General features: G+C 36.2%; 1 protein-coding gene across 1 annotated transcript; it reads left to right on the plus strand.

Moving 5' to 3' along the window:
* The first annotated feature begins 53 nt into the window (after positions 1 to 53).
* On the plus strand, positions 54 to 18,422 carry CNOT7 (CCR4-NOT transcription complex subunit 7). Its single transcript, XM_045993504.1, has 7 exons — positions 54 to 232; positions 1,707 to 1,917; positions 3,836 to 4,029; positions 9,328 to 9,489; positions 12,481 to 12,625; positions 15,089 to 15,199; positions 16,765 to 18,422. The coding sequence occupies exons 2-7, from the start codon at positions 1,801 to 1,803 to the stop codon at positions 16,891 to 16,893; spliced, it is 858 nt and encodes a 285-aa protein (XP_045849460.1). The 5' UTR covers positions 54 to 232; positions 1,707 to 1,800; the 3' UTR covers positions 16,894 to 18,422.
* The last annotated feature ends 295 nt before the right edge of the window (positions 18,423 to 18,717 follow it).

Raw genomic sequence — 18,717 nt, forward strand, 5'->3', positions numbered from 1 at the left:
GCGTGCCCCGCCCCCTCTGCGTGTCGCGTCATCACCTAGCGCCCCCGCCAGGACGTGAGAGAAGCGACGGCGCAGCACGGTGCGGCGCAGCCCCAGCTCCCCTTTTCCCCTTGCTGGGCGTGAGGTGTCTATGGGGCACCCGCTGCAGCCGCCGCTACCGCCACCGCCACCGCCGCTGGTTGCTGTCTCTATGGCGAGGAGGAGGAGGAGGAGCGCGAGCTCAGCGACCCAAGTAGATCTTGCGTCTGCCGGGGGGAGGGGCGGATTGGGGAAGTAGAAAGGGGGCGGGAACGATGAACCTGAGATGGTGAGCGATGGCGCCAGCTGGAACGCGGCTGGCGAAGGAAAAAGCTAGGCGGCGGGTGGAGGGGGGCAGGGTAACGGGCTGAGGGTATGTCAGGGGGGTGGCGCGGAGTGATGACGTAAAGGCTTTGTACCTGGGGCTTCGACGTTGTTGGACGGAAATTGGGAGTGGAGGGCGGTGGCCTAGATCCTCAGCTCCTCGTATTTCTTCTGGCAGCCGTGCTTGGGAGTCAGTCTGGCCCCAGCAAATGGTTATCAAGTACCTTCACAGTGGCTCTCTGCCAGGGAAGAGAGTTATCTGTGACTTGAGTGGCTCTGTGCTGTTTTCGATTCTTTGGGAGCCTGCAGTACGGAGATTGTATCTCCAGTAATGAGAAGGCATCGTCAGGGCTTCAGGAATTGTAGTAGAGAGAGGGGTGGAAAAGTAATGTTAAGCTACAGGGTCTTTTTGAGAGAGAGAGAGAGAGTGTGTGTGTGTGTTTTACAGGAGTGGGGAGGGTAATGAAGGGGTGTGTGTGTGTGTGTGTAGGGGAGTGGGGAGGGTAATGAAGGAGGAGTCCCCTAGATCTTTGGTTTCTGTTCTTAGAGAACTTGAGGTTACATTTGTGACTGAAGTGTTTGGGAGGTATCATAATTCCCTTTTTCACCCTTGTTTGTTAGAATTTTTTCAGACTTCCCTGAAAAATGAAGGAGCATTTGGAAATTTTCTGTTCGAGAATCAAAATGTTGGTCTGTATTCTTTATGTGGCATGATACTGGTTTTGGACAGAAGGACAGATGTGTGTTTATACTTGGGTTTTTAGGAAATTACAGTCAGTTTGAAATGCATACACTCTTTTCTTCCTTCCTCCTGCAGTTAGGGACAAAAGAACAGTTTCTGTGGCTGTTACTTGTTTTTCAGAAAGAGATTTTTTTGGTTTTTTTTTGTTGTTGTCGTTGGTTTACAAAAAAGTACCTTCTAATCTGACTTCAGTAAATGCCACTAAAGTAGATTTTGTAAAATCAGATTTGCTGTTAATGAGTAAAAGCAAACATTACCTTTGTCCTAATAACATCCAGTCACATTATAACACTATTTAACTTTTCATTTTCTGTGTGGAAATAGGTGTCTTTATAAAGTTTTATTCAGAGTGAGTTGAATTCAGAGCAATCTTTAATGTTTTTTAAAAACAACTAGTACATACACATAAAAAATATTGTTTTTGCCTAACATTGATATTAGATCCAGAAAACCTTTTTCAGTCCTTTTCTTTTTCCTGCTTATAAGCTGTGTGACTTTAGACAAGTCATTTCCCAGACTGATTTTCTTACAAATCAAGGACTTTGAATAATCTTTTAGGTTTGTATCAACTCAGTTCATCTATGAATCATATTTTTGATATCACTGGTTTTTATTTTGACAGGTACAAAAATAAAGGATAAAGTATTTTATGAAACAAATCTTCAATCAAGTATAACATTTTGATGCTTGGCATCTAGACTTCTTGTGCCCTCACTATGCCAGCAGCAACTGTAGATCATAGCCAAAGAATTTGTGAAGTTTGGGCTTGCAACCTGGATGAAGAGATGAAGAAAATTCGTCAAGTTATCAGAAAATATAATTACGTTGCTATGGTATGCCTATCATCACATCCTTAAGATGCTTCTTATAAAAGAGGAACAGGGATATTAAAAGTCTTGAATTCAGTTCATCTGGTTAATCTTGTAGAGATTAATTATAAAAGAAAATTTTGTCAATGTCCTCCAGCCAGAGACCACCAGCAACACTTCTGCAATGTGACAAATTGGGTTTATTACTCATTGCAGTGAGGGAAAATGCATACCACTGAAACCATGGGGCATGTTGAGTAAGTAAGTGTTAGAAAAGACTTTAGGATTTGGCTTTGGTCAGGTGGTTTTAGGGACGGATTAAGGAGGCAGGGCCTTGCTCTGAATTGGATGCTGTTGAGAAGCTGGGGTAATTCTGTGACAGGGTATCTTAAGTCTTAAATAGAATGAGAGAAGACTAGAATGATACTAAAGCTTTAAAGAAGCAACGGTTTACTTACATTAGCCAAGATGGAAAGATGTTTGACCATTTTTGTAGTTTGGACAATGTTTATGTTTTTGTCTACATTTAGTCATGATTACAGAGTGGTCTTATCTGATTTTGAAGTGTAAAACTGTTCATACTCAACAACAGAAGAACATTAGAACCTAGCTGTGAGTGCCAGGTCAGCGCCCAGCAACACTTAAGGCTTAACTGATAATACCAGATGAGCACAAAAAAGCTAGGGAGCTCCTGCATGTCTTTCTCAAAAAAAAAAAATCAGACCTCCCAGTGGAACACTGTTGATCTGCAGGGTTTTTGTTGTTTTAATCAGCAGTGGAGTTGCACGAACATACTGTGCTGTTAAGCATCTCTGCTTTTGCATCTACCTAGACCGTCTATTGAGTTAATTATTTTGCTGCTTTACCTGCTGTACTTTGTACATCTATTACAGTTACTGTACTGTTTTCCAGATTGTAAGTTCCACAAAGCAAGGGGTTAGTGTCTTACCCTTTCTCTCCCACAACACACATAGCATTTTGTGTTAAAATATCCAGTAAAGTAGTTGCTGAGTTGGACTGAATTTAGAGTTTTAGTTTCTTTACTGTTTCATAGTGTTTTGGTATTCAGATTTTGTTCTTTGCTTCCCAATTTGAATTTTAAAAGTAAAGTGATATAGTGTCATTTCCTCAGTATTTTTAATGCAAATAAGTAAATGTGCTTTTGTGGGGAGGGGCAGGTTGATTGGAGAAAATAATCGAGTGTACATAGGTAACCTATTTAGAATTGAAGTTTTTGTTTGTTTTTTAAAGATTTTATTTAACAGAGAGAGCACAAGCATGGGGAGTGTCAGGCTGAGGGAGAAAGAGGAGCAGACTCCCTGCAGAGGAGGGGGAGCCCAATGTGGGACTCAAACTTTATCAGATGATAAGGAGTGACATTAGAGACATGATAACGTTCTACAGGAGTAAGTGGGTATCACATAATTTTTGGTGACCTGTTTTCTCTGGAGTACAGAGAGAGTGCCATTTTAGCCCAGGAAATTCAGAGGGTTTTGATGTTTAGACAAACCTTACCTCAGAGAAATAATTGGAAAGTATGATGGATTTTCTATTCTTTTTAACCAGTTCTTCATTTAACACTAGCATACTGTGAACACAGTTTCAAATACCCCTTGAGAAACATGAATTTATGATTTTTTTCCCCCTTCCTTGGGAATAGAGTACTTGGTGCATTTATCATTCATATCTTATACAGAATAAATTTTTTCTGACACAGTATTTAAAATGAGAAAAAGTCATTAAGTTTGGTTCTATTTTATGGTTCTACAAAGTAATACTCTTCATAGTTAAAAGGTAATTTGTATTTGAATACAAATGTGTAGAATATTGCATATAACAGGAATTCTTTGACTTGAACCAAAAATTAATGATTTATGCTAAGAATTTGTGAATTGTGGTTTTGGTCGTTTAGTAAATAATAAATCTTAAAACTATTTTACAGGACACCGAGTTTCCAGGTGTGGTTGCAAGACCTATTGGCGAATTCAGGAGCAATGCTGACTATCAGTACCAACTATTGCGATGTAATGTAGACTTGTTAAAGATAATTCAGCTAGGACTGACATTTATGAATGAGCAAGGAGAATATCCTCCAGGAACTTCAACTTGGCAGTTTAATTTTAAATTTAATTTGACGTAAGTGGGAAATAAATATAACTCAAACTTTTTTAGCTTAATTTTAGGAATTGATGTCTCTCAAGTATGGTGAATGAAATGCTAATTGAATTTGACAATTATCCTAGAAATATTTAAAACCTAAAATCTCAAAAGATTAGATTTCTTCTAATGGACCAAAAGAACTAGGATAAAGAAGACTTTATATTCAAATACTTCGAATTTTAAAGATGTTGTTTGAAAAATATGACTGCTACTTTTTTTTGAAATCTGAAAAACTTTGGGTATTGAAGACACTTCTTGATAGAAAAAATAACCTTTACATTATATTTTACTTTCAACTTTTGTGCGCAACTTGAAATATATACATCTTTGTTGTAGTGATTATCCTTCGTGTGGAGATATTTTTATTACAGTCAAACTCCAGATTATGAATGCATTACATGTCAAGGGCAGTAAGACATTTCTTGGAAACTTGGGTGCATTTTCTTGTCAAGTCAATATAATTATATAATAGTTATGTAATAGTTAAACTCCCCGATCAGCCCACAAAACCTCTTAGAACTAACATAGGAGAGGTAATGGTATCCTTGAACTTGGTATTTCTTTCAGAAACCATTCAGAAACTAAATTCTAACTCAAGCCCAAGGTTGAAATCGAGTTTCCTTACTTGTTGTCTTGATAGCTTAGGGAAGTCTTGAGTGTTTTGGCTGAGGGCAGATTGTTTACAAACTGACTCTAAGGTGGGGAGATGTTTAAGACATTCTAATTAAGTTAAAAATAATGCCGTGTCCTATTTGACGGCATGTACTTGTGTAATATGATCTTAAATCTGGTTCAGAAAATAGTTAAAGAAGCTGTGGGACAATTAACAGTAGTGCCAACGTAAGAACCTCCCATTCTCTGTACAACAATGTACAATGTAGCATGTAAGATCTAAAAAGCAGAGCTGATGATTTTAGAGAGTAATGTCGTTAGTGGTGCAGTACTATGGCTTATAATTACATTGTGTTTAGCCTCATTTTCTGTTTTACTTTATTGATTTAAAGGGTAAAAATTACTCCTCTATTCAAACTGGTAATAACCTTTTATAAGCACTATAATTCTGAAACACTGAAAATTGTCTTTTGTCCTTTTCTCAAAAGGTAACCATTTTTAAAATTCTTCACCATTTCATTTGTTCTGTTTTACTTTTTTTCCAAGTTGATCATTAGAACACTTTCTTAAACTGAGATACCATTGTGATATAAATACATGAGTAGGAGGTGGACCCGTCTATGTCTCCATTTTGGAAAAATTGACATTTTGCTTTTCTAGAAGCATCTTTGTTATAACAACTGCCATATTACGATCTTTGAAAGAGGTTTTTTTCTTTTTCAGAGAGAGCTACTTTTACTAGGTTTGGCCACTGTTTATGCTATTGTTAATGTCTAAGAAGATGTTTATAAGGAGAAGGATATAGTAGAATATACTATTTAAGTGGAAACGATTATTTGGAAGATAAAACTGGGACTACTTAATATGGACAACAGAGTACCACGAATAGAATCTTGGATATTTTGAAGAAAGATAAAAATTGAGTTTTTTATTGAGTGCCTAGAATGTGTCAGCAGCTGGGTTAGGTGCCAGGGGTATAGTGTTGAGGAAAGTTGGTCATGGTCTTTATAACTTTGTGTCCCTGTAACATTTCTGTCTGCTCTCCATTGCCAAAGCCCCAAAATTAGAATTTGTTAGATAATGATCAATGTATAGGAGTTCTCTCTAAATTGAATTTGGAGTTGATAGTAAAATGAAAGTTGAAGTAGAATATTTATGAGCTGTGCAGAAGAAAGCTATCTCAAAGGAGATGAGAACAAATTTCTAAAACATCATTTTGATGATTACAGTGATTATTATTTGAGAAGATCATTTTGATAGTGTAATAGAGATTACAGAAGATTGTGGGTTCAGTGGTAACAGAAAGGGAGCTGATAATTCACTGAAGGAAAACGGCAGAGGAGAGGAGATATAGGGAGGACCGTAAGTGGAAAGGACAACAGAATCAGGGTGGTTTTGACTTTGTTTTATAGGATAATACACAGGCAATTGAAGGCTAAAAGGCTATTGTCATGTATAGAGTTGCAGGCTGTTCATGTTGTCTTTCATATAGTCTTTGCAGATTTTTTGAGCATCTTATATGTTCATGGTTTGAGTTCATAAAACATTAAGTTTTGTGACCGTTTGTGCATTTGTGACAGTCTGTATTCTGGTTTGTCTCTGCTCATTTTTTAGCATAAACTTAAATATATAGGGTGCATGTTTTAAAATATAAAATGTATGGTGAGCCAGGAATGGATTGAGGTTGGAAAGCATTTCCAAATTATAAAATCTTTAGTCTGTGTTTTAAAATGTGAATTTGTGTGGTAGGCTAAGTTTACACTTGTAGGTAGGTCAAAAAGTAGGGGCACGTGGCTGGCTCGGTACGTAGAGCATGAGACTCTTGATCTTGGGGTTGTGAGTTCAAGCCCCATGTTGGACGTGGAGCCTACTTTAAGAAAGGATGAAAAAATATATTTATGGGATTTAACATACCTAGTTAAGTTAGTTTCTGTTTTTAGGATATAGTTTGAGATGAGTAGCCTTGTATCTCTGCTTTTTGGGAAAACCTTTTTTAGGTATTTGTACATGGCTTTCACTCCAGTTCAGTTATGCCTGGATATTTTTGCCTCCTTAAACTTAGTAGTTGATGAGTGTTAGGAGCAATCATTACTGTTCCCTGGTGTTCTCAACAAATTTTTACAATCAGTAAGCCAATACCTGCACCTGCAGTAGTCCTTACATTTTGACTAAACAATGTTTTGAGTACTTTCTTGAGATTTCCATCCTTTAATATATTCCTACATGTACTAGGATTTTTGAAGCTTGGGAATGTGGACTCTGGAGAAACAAACTGAGGGTTTTGCCGGGGTGGGGGAATGGGTCAGCCTGGTGGTGGGTATTATGGAGGGCACATATTGCATGGAACACTGGGTGTGGTACATAAACAATGAATTTTGGAATAAAAAAATTTAAAAATTTTTTAAAAAATTGAAATGGATACCATGGGAAGGGGATTTGGAGGTTTGAATTTGAATTGATTTGGAGAATTGAATTATAACAATTACAGAGTTTTCCTTACCAGCAGGAAATTTTCTTCATTCTCTTTAGAGATTTATTAGCCTACCTGTGTGGAGCTTTCAGCTTTCTCTTCTAATGATTTGGGTATTATAAAGCATGGAATTGGTTCCAAATTTTAAAATACTTATTCCAAAGAAATATAGTATATTAGCTTAATCTGCATTGAGTTATGTGAACTATACCAAAAAAAAGAAAGAAATACATAATTTTTTTTTTTTTTAACTAAACTTGATTATTAAGCACCTGAGGTATTTACCCAGATCTTTCTCCTGGATATTGTAATTCAGTAGGTCTAGGTATAAGACCTGGGAACCCATATTTTTGGGTTCTCTCTGGATGATTACTGTCATTGGGCAAGTTTGGGAAATTCATATTTAAGTAGTGCAGCACTCACTGTTCCACCTCACAAGTTTTTTGATGTGGTGATAGACAATAAACAAAAGTGACAAAAATCATTGCCCTTTTGAATCGGTGTACTAAAAGATAAAGTGAGCATATGGCCCAGTATAATGTGAGCCCAGAGAAAGAATCTTATGCTTTGGGTTGGTTATAATTTGCTAAAGTATGCCTCTCAATGTGAGCATCAGAGCCTGATGAATGATGTTTAAGATACATATTTTTTTTTTAAGATTTTATTTATTTATTTGACAGACAGAGATCACAAGCAGGCAGAGAGTCAGGCAGAGAGAGAGAGGAGGAAGCAGGCTGTCCACAGAGCAGAGAGCCCGATGCGGGGCTTGATCCCAGAACCCTGGGATCATGACCTGAGCCGAAGGCAGAGGCTTTAACCCACTGAGCCACCTAGGCGCCCCATAAGATACATATTTTTAGTGTAATAAGACCAGTGATACCTGTTGTTTAATGAAAAAAACTTTTATTAGATTTATTCAGAAATCCTTCCTAAAGGGTTTTTCCTATGGGAAATTTTTACCTAAAGTGATGATTGCAGGTCCCTCTGTTTTTTTAGATGTTCCAATGGCTAGTTTTTGTTTGTTTTTTAAATTTTTATATTAAGGATAGTTCACATATGTTACATTAGTTTCAAGTGCTTAACAGTGATTTAACGATTCTGTAGATTGTACAGTGCTCACCACAATAACTGTATTTACTGTTTGGTACCATACAACATTGTTTTGTTATTTTTCAAAGACACTTAGAAGCAGACTGATTTCCAGAGAATAGACTGTAAGAACACTTTTTCACCTAAATGTAATGTTTCTTTGGTTTAATTAGTTTTGTTAAAGCTTTTAATAGAATTTTCTTTCACTAAGTGGTGGAAACCAGTATTCTTACAATTTAAAAAGTAAATGAAAAAAATCCAGCGGGCAGTGCACAAAATACTTACCATATATCTTCAGAAACCTGTACCTTTGTTTTGATCCTTTTTTAAAATTTAACATTTGGGTACCGGTGTGTTCGTGCTTAGAAATTAGTGCTTTCTTTTTGGCTTAAGTAAAATCTGAATGGTTGGTTTATATTTAGATTTCCTGGTTTCATTTTTGGGAGGTGATTTTCTAGGATTAAGATTGTTAAAAGAAGAAATTATTGCTATTATAGCAAAGTCTTCCATTTTAAACATTTTACTGGTTACTGGAGCCATTGGAAAGGCTCGTCATTAGTGAGAGGAAGAAATTCCTTTTTCTTTAGGATGGAATGTAGTTTTAACTTAGCCACATCAGATACTTTCCTCTTGGCCTCCTTCCTGACGCTGCTGAGAGCATGGGGAATGGATATAGGCTGTCATCCACGCCTGTGGCTACAGCTCCATGGGGTAGCAATAAAAAGGCTGCTGAGACTGAAAGCCCCTGAAAAGAACATGTCTTTCATTTTGTGGTGGTAGCCCCTGGTGAGTAGAACACCCTGTTTTCAAACTCAGTTAAATATATGTAACTTGTGAAAGGCTAATGACATTGAATCAGTAGTAAAGATTAAAATCTCACCCTTGGACTGCTTTGAAAGATAATTTACTGAACACTTTTCTAAAATAATAACCTTAATATTTAAATTATATTTTCCTTCCTGTATGTGAAGCATTGGAATAATCAGACCCAAGTCAGTCCTGTGTTTTATTGTTTCTGGTACTGTAAGTTGTAGATGTAAGTGGAGAAAAATGGTTTGTTTGAAGAATGGCATTTTTGAAGGTTGTCTTTCTTCTTCTGCCAGGGAGGACATGTATGCCCAGGACTCTATAGAGCTACTAACAACATCTGGCATCCAGTTTAAAAAACATGAGGAGGAAGGAATTGAGACCCAGTACTTTGCAGAACTTCTTATGACATCGGGAGTGGTCCTCTGCGAAGGGGTCAAATGGTTATCATTTCATAGGTAAAAAGATTGCATTGAAAATGGCATTTGTGTTTCTATTTCCTAACTGCTCCACACTTGGTGTGGGTCACTATTTCAGAACTTTCAGGCTCAGTTCTATAAGGAACTGGCTGCAACATAGCAATCTCCTCTCAAGAAGCTAATGTTGGTCTATTTAAGGGTTAATTTAAAGTTACGTATTTCGTTTTTAGCCAGTGAGAGAGACAGTATGACATAGTGGAAAGAGTTAGGCTGACAAAGTAGATCTTGGTTTAAATCCAGCAATGCCATTTGGAATCAGTGTTACTGGGGGTTATTTAACATTTCTGAGCCTTAAAATGAAATCATTCATTTGTTAAGAAAATATTTATTTAATATCTACCAATGCCAAGCACTCTGGTGTAAGATTCTAGGAATTAAACTAAAAATCCTCAGCCTCATGAAGTTTATATTCTGGTGGGAATAGGCAATTCTTTTTGAATTATGAAATTTATATTGTGGTTTGTTGTTGATAAGTGCTGTGGAGAAAAAAAACAGCGGGGAGTTGTGGATTTTAATTTTTTTTTCAAAGAGGAGTGATCAGGTAGACATCACTTAGGTAAATATCTAGTTTTAATGATCAGTAATATGTTTAGAGCATTTTAATAAAAGATTTTACAATCAGTAAATTCTCAATAAATGGTCGTTTTTCATTCTTACTATAAAATTGGATTGTAAAGAGAATTTTTAGAAAGGGAAGTAGTTCCATTTTGTAAAAATAGACTTCCAGGTAAGAAAGTTTTTCTGTTGAGGTACACTAAATTAAATTGGAAGCACAGAGGCTAAAAGTGGCCTTGGGAATTATTTGGCCTTCTATTAATGTTCTTATATTGGGTCCACACATTTTTAAAGAAATAAAGAGATTCCTGCATGCTTTAGAATTTCCAACTCTGGCCTCTGGAATGATTGTAGTAAAGGACTGTTCATTTTGCAAACTCTGATGTAGTACTAAGCAGTAGTTTTTGAATTAGGAGTATTGAACATATTAATTGCCACCTGTCACCTTTTTTTTCTGTTCTCCATTTGAGCCTATAACTCGGGAGACAAGACTGAAGTCTCTGTTAACATTAGGAATGTGTTTCAGGGTTTTGTTTTGTTTAGTTTTGTTTGACTCTCCTGGTCATGACTAGAAACCTTCATCCTTACCTTCTGCTGTGTATGACTTTTTCTTTCATTCAAAAAATACTCGGAGCAAATACTGCATGCTAGGCATTGGGGATATTAAGATGAACAGAAACAAGGGGTTCATGTCTTCTTAGAATGTATAGTCTAAATTAGACTCCAGTATTTGTCAAGGTATGTTAAGATTTTATTGTAAATGTCATTAAATATTTTCATCATATTCTAATATTCTCATAGCTCATATTTCTATGAGATAAAGACTAGTTTAAGAAATTTATAAATCCGAGGCGCCTGGGTGGCTCAGTGGGTTAAAGCCTCTGCCTTCAGCTCAGGTCACGGTCCCGGGGTCCTGAGATCGAGCCCTGCGTCGGCTCTCTGCTCCGCAGGGAGCCTGCTTCCTCCTCCCTCTCTCTGCCTGCCTCTCTGCCTACTTGTGATCTCTCTCTCTGTCAAATAAATAAATGAAATCTTTAAAAAAGAAAAAAAGAAATTTATAAATCCTAAATTCTTGTACAGTCTTTTACTAGTAATAAGTAAATGCTGTATTGACTTCTCTTTAGTTGGATGATAACAGTCACTTCCTTGCCAATTACCAGAAATTTGAAGGTGTCTACTGTTAATTGCTTATACCTTAGTATTCCTTAACCGTCTTAAATGGTAAAGCTTCTTTTTTTCTTTTTAAAATTAGAAGTAGTTCTGAACATTAAATAGAAATTTTATTTGTATCCCCCAAAAGATATGTTAATACCACCTCTCACCAAATATGTACTGACTTCCAGCTATGTGAAGTAAAAGATTTTAAGATATTTTAAAAAATGTGATTCCTACTGGACTAGTGGAGAAAACAATAGCATTTTAAAGGGTAGTACAAGGAAACAGTTTGTATAAGAAATCACTGGGAGCTAGACTCTTCAGGGAAGGCATCTTGTCCTTGAAGTAAAGGTAGACAGGGAGAAAAAGGGTGTGCAATTAAGGCACAGGAATGTGGGGACATACAAAGCTATGGGGAAGAAAAACAAACAGTAGAGTTAGGAGATCGTGACTTGAAAGTGTGGGAGTTGGTGTTTTATTCTCTGGATAGTAGTTCTCAGTGTTTACTGAGAAATGCAGCATTTCCATTAGTGTATATCTTGAGGAGCCATATGACATAGGAACAGAATTTTGAGGGAAGAGAATGACTGGTAAAATCATTTAAGGAAATGAAAATACTTTCATTAGGGAATTACTCTTTGGTTTTTTATTTTTAATTTGGGGCTTGAACTCACGATCCTGAGATCATGACCTGAGCCAAGATCAAGAGTTGGACGCTTAACTGACTGAACCTAAACCACCCAGGCACCCCACTTTGGGTTTTGAAGCATATGACCTCTTTATGTAAATATGGGAAGAGTTGTATTATTTTTGCCAATTCTGCTACATTTTGACATCTTTAGCCATGTTCTCATTCATATTTTTCCATTTGTATAATTATTTAACAATTTTTGAGACATCTATGGGTGGTTTGATGCTTAGAGTTCTCCCTTTGGAGATCAGCAAAAATAGTAACCTTGTGACTGTAGGCTTGAGAAGCTAGTATAGATCTGTGTGCTGGTGTCTCTGAATGGTAGAAGTTTGTATCACTGTTGGTAAGATGATGGCATTTTCCTATTATCATTACATCATTACAAACATGTCTGTTTTCTCTCTTTGTGTGTGTGTGGGGGGGGGGTCCTTTTTTTTCTTTTTTTTTTGGGTTGATTCCTTTTTTGACCTACAGTTGTGGCTCACTTAAAATTTGTATCAGAAAAAGAAATTATTTTTTCATCTCTGTGGTATTTATATGTTTCTGTTCTCTATTTAACCCTTTTGTAGTGGTTATGACTTTGGCTATTTAATCAAAATCCTGACCAACTCTAACTTGCCTGAAGAAGAACTTGACTTCTTTGAGATCCTTCGATTATTTTTTCCTGTCATTTATGATGTGAAGTACCTCATGAAGAGCTGCAAAAATCTCAAAGTAAGGCTTTTTTAAGTGGCTGTTTATAGTCCACACACTATTTAGACTAAGTGACTAATAAATAAGATGTTAGCCTGTGATGTTGCTTTAAGCCATATTTTAAGTTTTATATTAAATGTGATTATATTATCTGGCCATTGATTATTTTTGTTGCATAAATTATAGGAAATCCTTTTTCAGAGTTTCAGTGTATATTGGCAGAATAAGTTTTCAACAAAATTCAAACCAAGAATCAGATTTTCATCTTTGATTGAAAATCATAAACCTGCACAAAAATGTGAGGACTAGCGAGGCTCTCATGCACAGAAGTGCAAGTTCATGCTGCCCAGCATGCACACAATCTATCCATGCAAGATAAAATGTGAGCAGGCCAGCAGTGTGGTCAGTAATGTAGCAAACAGTGTTTTCCCTTGAGCTTGGACAAAAATCATTTTATTGGTTCAAGTCACAGATCACATTCCTAGGATTAATTAACATGGCTAAAAGATTTTCCCCCCCCTGCCTAAAAGATGTCAAGATGTTAGTGCTTCTGTAAATGTCTAAGTCCTGTCTGGACAGTAGCTTGCGTTCTGACATTGCTGAATGCATGTGTAATAATGTTACTTCTGAACATGAATATTTCTTTCATCAGTTAAAGTGCTCCTTCAGTTTGAGAATGAATTCTCATGGTGGCTTAGACTCCCAAGGAATAGAAGGGCTTTATGTTTTATTTTTCATTTTTTTTCCAGCTGTGTTTGTATTTAAGCTGCAAGTAAAAAGCGTGTTAAGGTGAAGTGGCTGCTTGGTAGAACCTACATCAGGTCGATCACATTCTCTTACCAGGTTTTTAGAAGTGCACATAAAGTTACACCTTTAGGAGATGGCAAAAACCTTAAGTGCTTTACTTTTTTTTTTTTTTAATATTTTATTTATTTATTTGACAGAGAGAGAGGGAGAAACAGGCTCCCCACTGAGCAGAGAGCCCGATGCGGGGCTCGATCCCAGGACCCTGAGATCATGACCTGAGCCGAAGGCAGAGGCTTAAGCCACTGAGCCACCCAGGCGCCCCAAGTGCTTTACTTTTAAGCAGAAAGAAACAGTGTAGGAGTTGAAAACTTTGCTTTTGATAATTGAACTTAAAATCAGAAGAGAAGTAGTGTTTTGGCCAAAGTTTGCTTGCCTTATAACAATATGGCATATAGCTGGGGAAATTTTAAAGAAAGGTTACTCCTTGTTTGTAGCACCTAAGAGCAGCAGGATTGTGTGCAATTTGAAGAGACTTCTTGCTGTGACTCAAGTGAACTTGCAATAGGATAGCCTTATTGCTATAGAAACTCAGTCCACCCCTGAAAGCATTACATGCTGAGAATCCATGACCCAGATGTTTTAATCTGGCTTTAGAAGTGCTTTTTAAAATCTGACATGTCTCTACAATGACATATTTTAGGAACAGGATCAAATTATTGCTCACCGTGTATGGTACTGGAAAATTTCTAGGTACACCAGCTATTCTGAATATGTCAAGTGAGCTGCTGTGTTAAATTTAGGTTAATGACAAAAGGTGCTTTTTGACCTCTGGTCTGCCATACTGAATGGCCCTATTCTCTTGCGCTCCTAAGCAGATGCTCATGATACCTAGTCCTTATGTTATTTTTAGCACAGAACTGCTGTCTGTGCAAAGCACTGTTTCAAGCAGTGAAGCAGAGGAGGGCTAGTTTACCTTAACAACTAGGGAGGAATTTGTGTCTCTTTTGTTTGACCTGATCTTTCTTCTTTATTCATATCCCGTCCTCCCCCCTGCCATTATTCTCCGTCCCTTTCTTTCTACCTTTATTTTTACTTTTCCCTTCTATTCTTTTTCTCTTGCTTTCACTCCTTTCTTTTTTCAGCCTGGCATTATTAACATAAGCAGATATTTAGACCCTCAGAAGGAGTTGTATTCTTATAACAGCATACTCTTCTTTTTAACAAAACCATAATTAAGCACTTAGTGGATTTTTAAGGACTGGTTTAATCATAATAGCTTTGTTTTATACAAATTATGTAGGTAAACTATTTAGAGATGGATTGGTGAGAAGCTTAGGAAAGTTTGAGAGAAACTGCCGATGGTCATTTTATATTGATGGATGGATTGACTGAATGTGCTTGATAAATGTTCCCCTGTACATCTGTTCCCTTGTATAGGATCTGCTTCCCCCGAGATCTTCAGGAATGTTATTTGCCTGTCACATGCCTTAAATCATATGATGAACACAAATTTTCCCAATTAGGATCTCATTTTCTACTAAATTATAAACTTCTCCCATATTCAACAAATACTTTAATTTGTAATTCACATTCTTTTTTCTTTTTTTCCTGATCTTCATAAGGTCCATCTTTACGTGCTAAGTCTATTTATATTTTGGTCAGTGTCTAAGTTATATAACTTGTGAATTTGGGCATTGTACTGTTTCTGTGTTGACAGGCAGGTTTTCTTTCTTCTAGGGTGGTTTACAGGAAGTTGCTGAACAGTTAGAGCTGGAACGGATAGGACCACAGCATCAAGCGGGATCTGATTCATTGCTCACAGGAATGGCCTTTTTCAAAATGAGAGAAGTATGAAGACATCAGTGCCTTTTTCTCAGTTGGTTGTTAGGTTGAGAACATTAAAAATCTAACAGCAAACGTTTTTGGGCAATAAGTGCTCATAAATGAAGACCTGGTTAGAGATGCATGTAGGCTGTGTCCAACACTTGAATGAAAGTGTTCAAAAATAAGTCCTCTTGAAATGTAGTTCAGAGGGCACTGAAAAAATGATTTCTTCATAGACTGAAAAAAATTAAACAATTCAAACTACCTTAGGAATCATGTAGGTCCAACCATATTTCTTAGATGAGAAAACTGAAGCCAGAGACTAGTAACTTCTATCCAAGGACACACTCATTATTAGCAGAACTCCAGAATTCTTTCTGTAGACCACATCAGTGCTGTCGCTGCCAAGTCAAGGAATCTACATGTTAGGTCTCCCTGGCATTGTCTTCTCCTAGGCATTAAACTGCTGATAAAATACCATTTGCTTATGCCATTTTTCAGCACTTTGAGGGTTTGTAGAGTAATGCTTATATAGTGCTTTTTAGTAGATTGAGTCTTACTAAGAGGTTCTAAATTCTCAAATGGTTAAGTAAATGTGAAGTAGTTGTTGAATCAAAAATCATACTGAGCAGAGCCCCTTAAGTGGCAAAAGGCAATACTGAATATAAAGCTAGGTGAATCGAAGGCTCCTCCTAGCTTAGTAATGGAGCGATAGACACAGGTACACCTCACTGTAAATTAAATGCAAAAAGAAAGTTTTCCTTTTTGCAAAATACAACTTTACAATTCTTTTGAGTATATCCTCTTAGACACTCAAGAATTGACTGAGAACTATCTGGAAATTTCAAACTTTGTAGCAATTGTATTAATAATAGAAAGCATAATAGTTGTTTTGCCAGGTATTGATTCAGAAGTGATTTGGACTGTCTATTCATGACAAGTAAATACTTTGTGCTGTACTTCTTTCCAGTGCTACACTAGAGAATTAAAAATATCTTTTGGATTTTCAGCTTTGCATTTTAAAAAATACCTTAATGGTTCAATTAATGCTGGATTCTCTGCTACTAATTTATCATCTTTATGTTCCTTAGCTTTTTCAAGAATAGTGACCTAGTGTGAATGTTCAGATTTCACTATCCAGAATGTGTTCAGGGTTTGTTTTCAGCCAACTCAGCCTTGCATGTAGACTCAAGGCTACTTAGAAGCCTAAACTTTTTTTTCCAATCATTGGCAGTGCTCATTCATTTTTACTGTTGAGTATTGTTACATTAATGGAATAAGAAAGAATTCCTGCCATTTTTCCATGATTACAAACTCTCATAAAATTGATCTAAATGTTAATAGGAAAGACCCTTATTTATACATTTTTTTTGTAATCTTTTTCTTTGGTTTCTCTTGAGCTCTGTACTTCTTGAGAACATTAGTCTTACTCATTGAATTTTAAAATGTGTGGCCTCAAAGAAGCACCATAGAAAAGAGCTGTCATTTTAGTTAATAAACAGTCAGTACTTACATTGCTGAAATATAAGTTACCAGTGGTACCTTTTGGTTAAAATTATCTTTTTTTTTCCCCCAAAATTCCTTTTTAGATGTTCTTTGAAGATCATATTGATGATGCCAAATATTGTGGTCATTTGTATGGCCTTGGTTCTGGTTCATCCTATGTACAGAATGGCACAGGGAATGCATATGAAGAGGAAGCCAACAAGCAGTCATGACATGAAATAGTCCTTTTATTTTTATTTGAGCTACACACAAACTTGTATATAGGTTTTATCTCTCGTTGAATCCCTTGAACAATAGATATTACTATTTTTTTTTCTTTCATAGCCCATTTTATTTTCTGCCTTTCAGTACTAGTATGACCATTCCTATCTCAGATCTTAATAAATAGAAAAGCATTCAGGTTAAATTTGGCCTTAACTTATACATGTTAGCAGGCATGTGTGACAGAGAGTGGGGAAACCCGCATCATACTGAATATTTTGATAAACTTCACCTGCTTGGGCTTGGTTTGTTTTTCCCCCTTCCTAAATTAACTAGCACTGACTGTAATTTATTTCCCTATTTCATGTCTCCCTTCTATTCTGCAGGAGTTTTAGCTATTTGAGATTGTGGACCATCAATTTTGCACTTTAGAGAGTGATTCTGACTCAAATCCTCTGTTTTATCAGAAATTTTGGCTTTTCTTGCTCTTAGCTGGAAAAATGACCATCTGCCAACCTTATACAGTATTTACTTGTTTTTGACCCACGGAAATAGCACATGCATTGTGCAAACGGTTGATTCAGCAAGACTACAAAAAAAAAAATGAACAAAAAACTACTGAGAGCTTAGTAACTGCTGTTTCTGTACGTAGTGTTTAATCTTCCAAGCACATCTAGTGTCTGTCAGTTTCTCATTGGCATGTGTAGGCTGCTCTGTGACTCAAGAATTTTTCAAACCAGCTTTACACCCTTCAGGAAAAGTCCCTTATGATTGGATGTTTAATGTCTGTCAGGAAACTGGCATCCAAGATAATTGAAGCTGCCATTATTTTATGATAGCACACTTCCCTTTGATCTGCTTCTTCTTATTCTGTCACTGTTTACCTTATTTTTAATTTTTTAAACATTTTATAGCCATACTTACAATGCTCTTGCTTTGATTCCACAAATCAATTTCATTAAAGTCCAAAGATAGCAAGTCTTTAGGTATATATTGTACCAAATTAAATTAGAAGACAAAAAATAGTGCTTTCATAGTTGTTACAAAGATAAATAATGAAGAGATTTGGTGCAAAACAACAAAACAAAAATATATTCTATATATAAAGCCATATATGTGTGTGTGTATATATATATGGCTATATATATAAAAATTACCTGAGGAGTGTAATGCTTGTTTATTTTTTTGTGTATATCTTTGCAATCTATTTTATATATATTGACAAAAGAGTTTGAAATATTTAGCCATGCAGAATATGTGACCAGACCAGAGCATGTGTAGGAAGACATTTTGGTAATCATTAACTCTCCCTGAAATGATAGACTACAAGTTATGATGTGTGTTACCTACATTTGAATCAGTAATACTAGCAAATCTTAAAATGTTAGCCACATTGGTTTGTTTTCTTTGTACATTATTCATTATATTACAATGCTGTAACTGGGTGGTCCTTTTTAAACAAAACGTTATTTGCAAAACAGAGGGTATTATTTGTTTTTAAAGCTTTTGTAAATAAAGCCTTCAGAAATGTTTTCTTATATATGTTGATGACTGGTAATTTTGTTTTAAAAATATTTATTTGGGAGATTTTTTTTTTTTAATTTGGGCAACTGAACAGAACTCAGTAACTTCTTTAACTGTAGCTAATTGTTAGTCTATTATTATTAATAATTAAGCAACTTTAACTGTAGCTAATTATTAGTCTAGTTTTTATTAGTTGAATAATTAGTCTAATTGAGCCTCTTGCATTTCAACACTGTCAGCTTATTCTTTATGAATACCTCAACTAGATGTTAAGGATTGATTTTTATCTCCTTTCCAGGAAGGCATTTATT

This window comes from Meles meles, chromosome 2 (genome assembly GCF_922984935.1).
Source record: "Meles meles chromosome 2, mMelMel3.1 paternal haplotype, whole genome shotgun sequence".
In the NCBI taxonomy this organism is placed as follows: Eukaryota; Metazoa; Chordata; class Mammalia; order Carnivora; family Mustelidae; genus Meles; species Meles meles.

Excerpts from the sequence above, each read along its gene's own strand:
- CNOT7 (XM_045993504.1), top strand. The coding sequence starts at position 1,801 with ATGCCAGCAGCAACTGTAGATCATAGCCAAAGAATTTGTGAAGTTTGG. Across the intron at positions 4,030-9,327 it reads AATTTTAAATTTAATTTGAC|GGAGGACATGTATGCCCAGG; the intron begins GTAAGTGGGAAA and ends TTCTTCTGCCAG. Across the intron at positions 15,200-16,764 it reads CCTTTTTCAAAATGAGAGAA|ATGTTCTTTGAAGATCATAT; the intron begins GTATGAAGACAT and ends ATTCCTTTTTAG.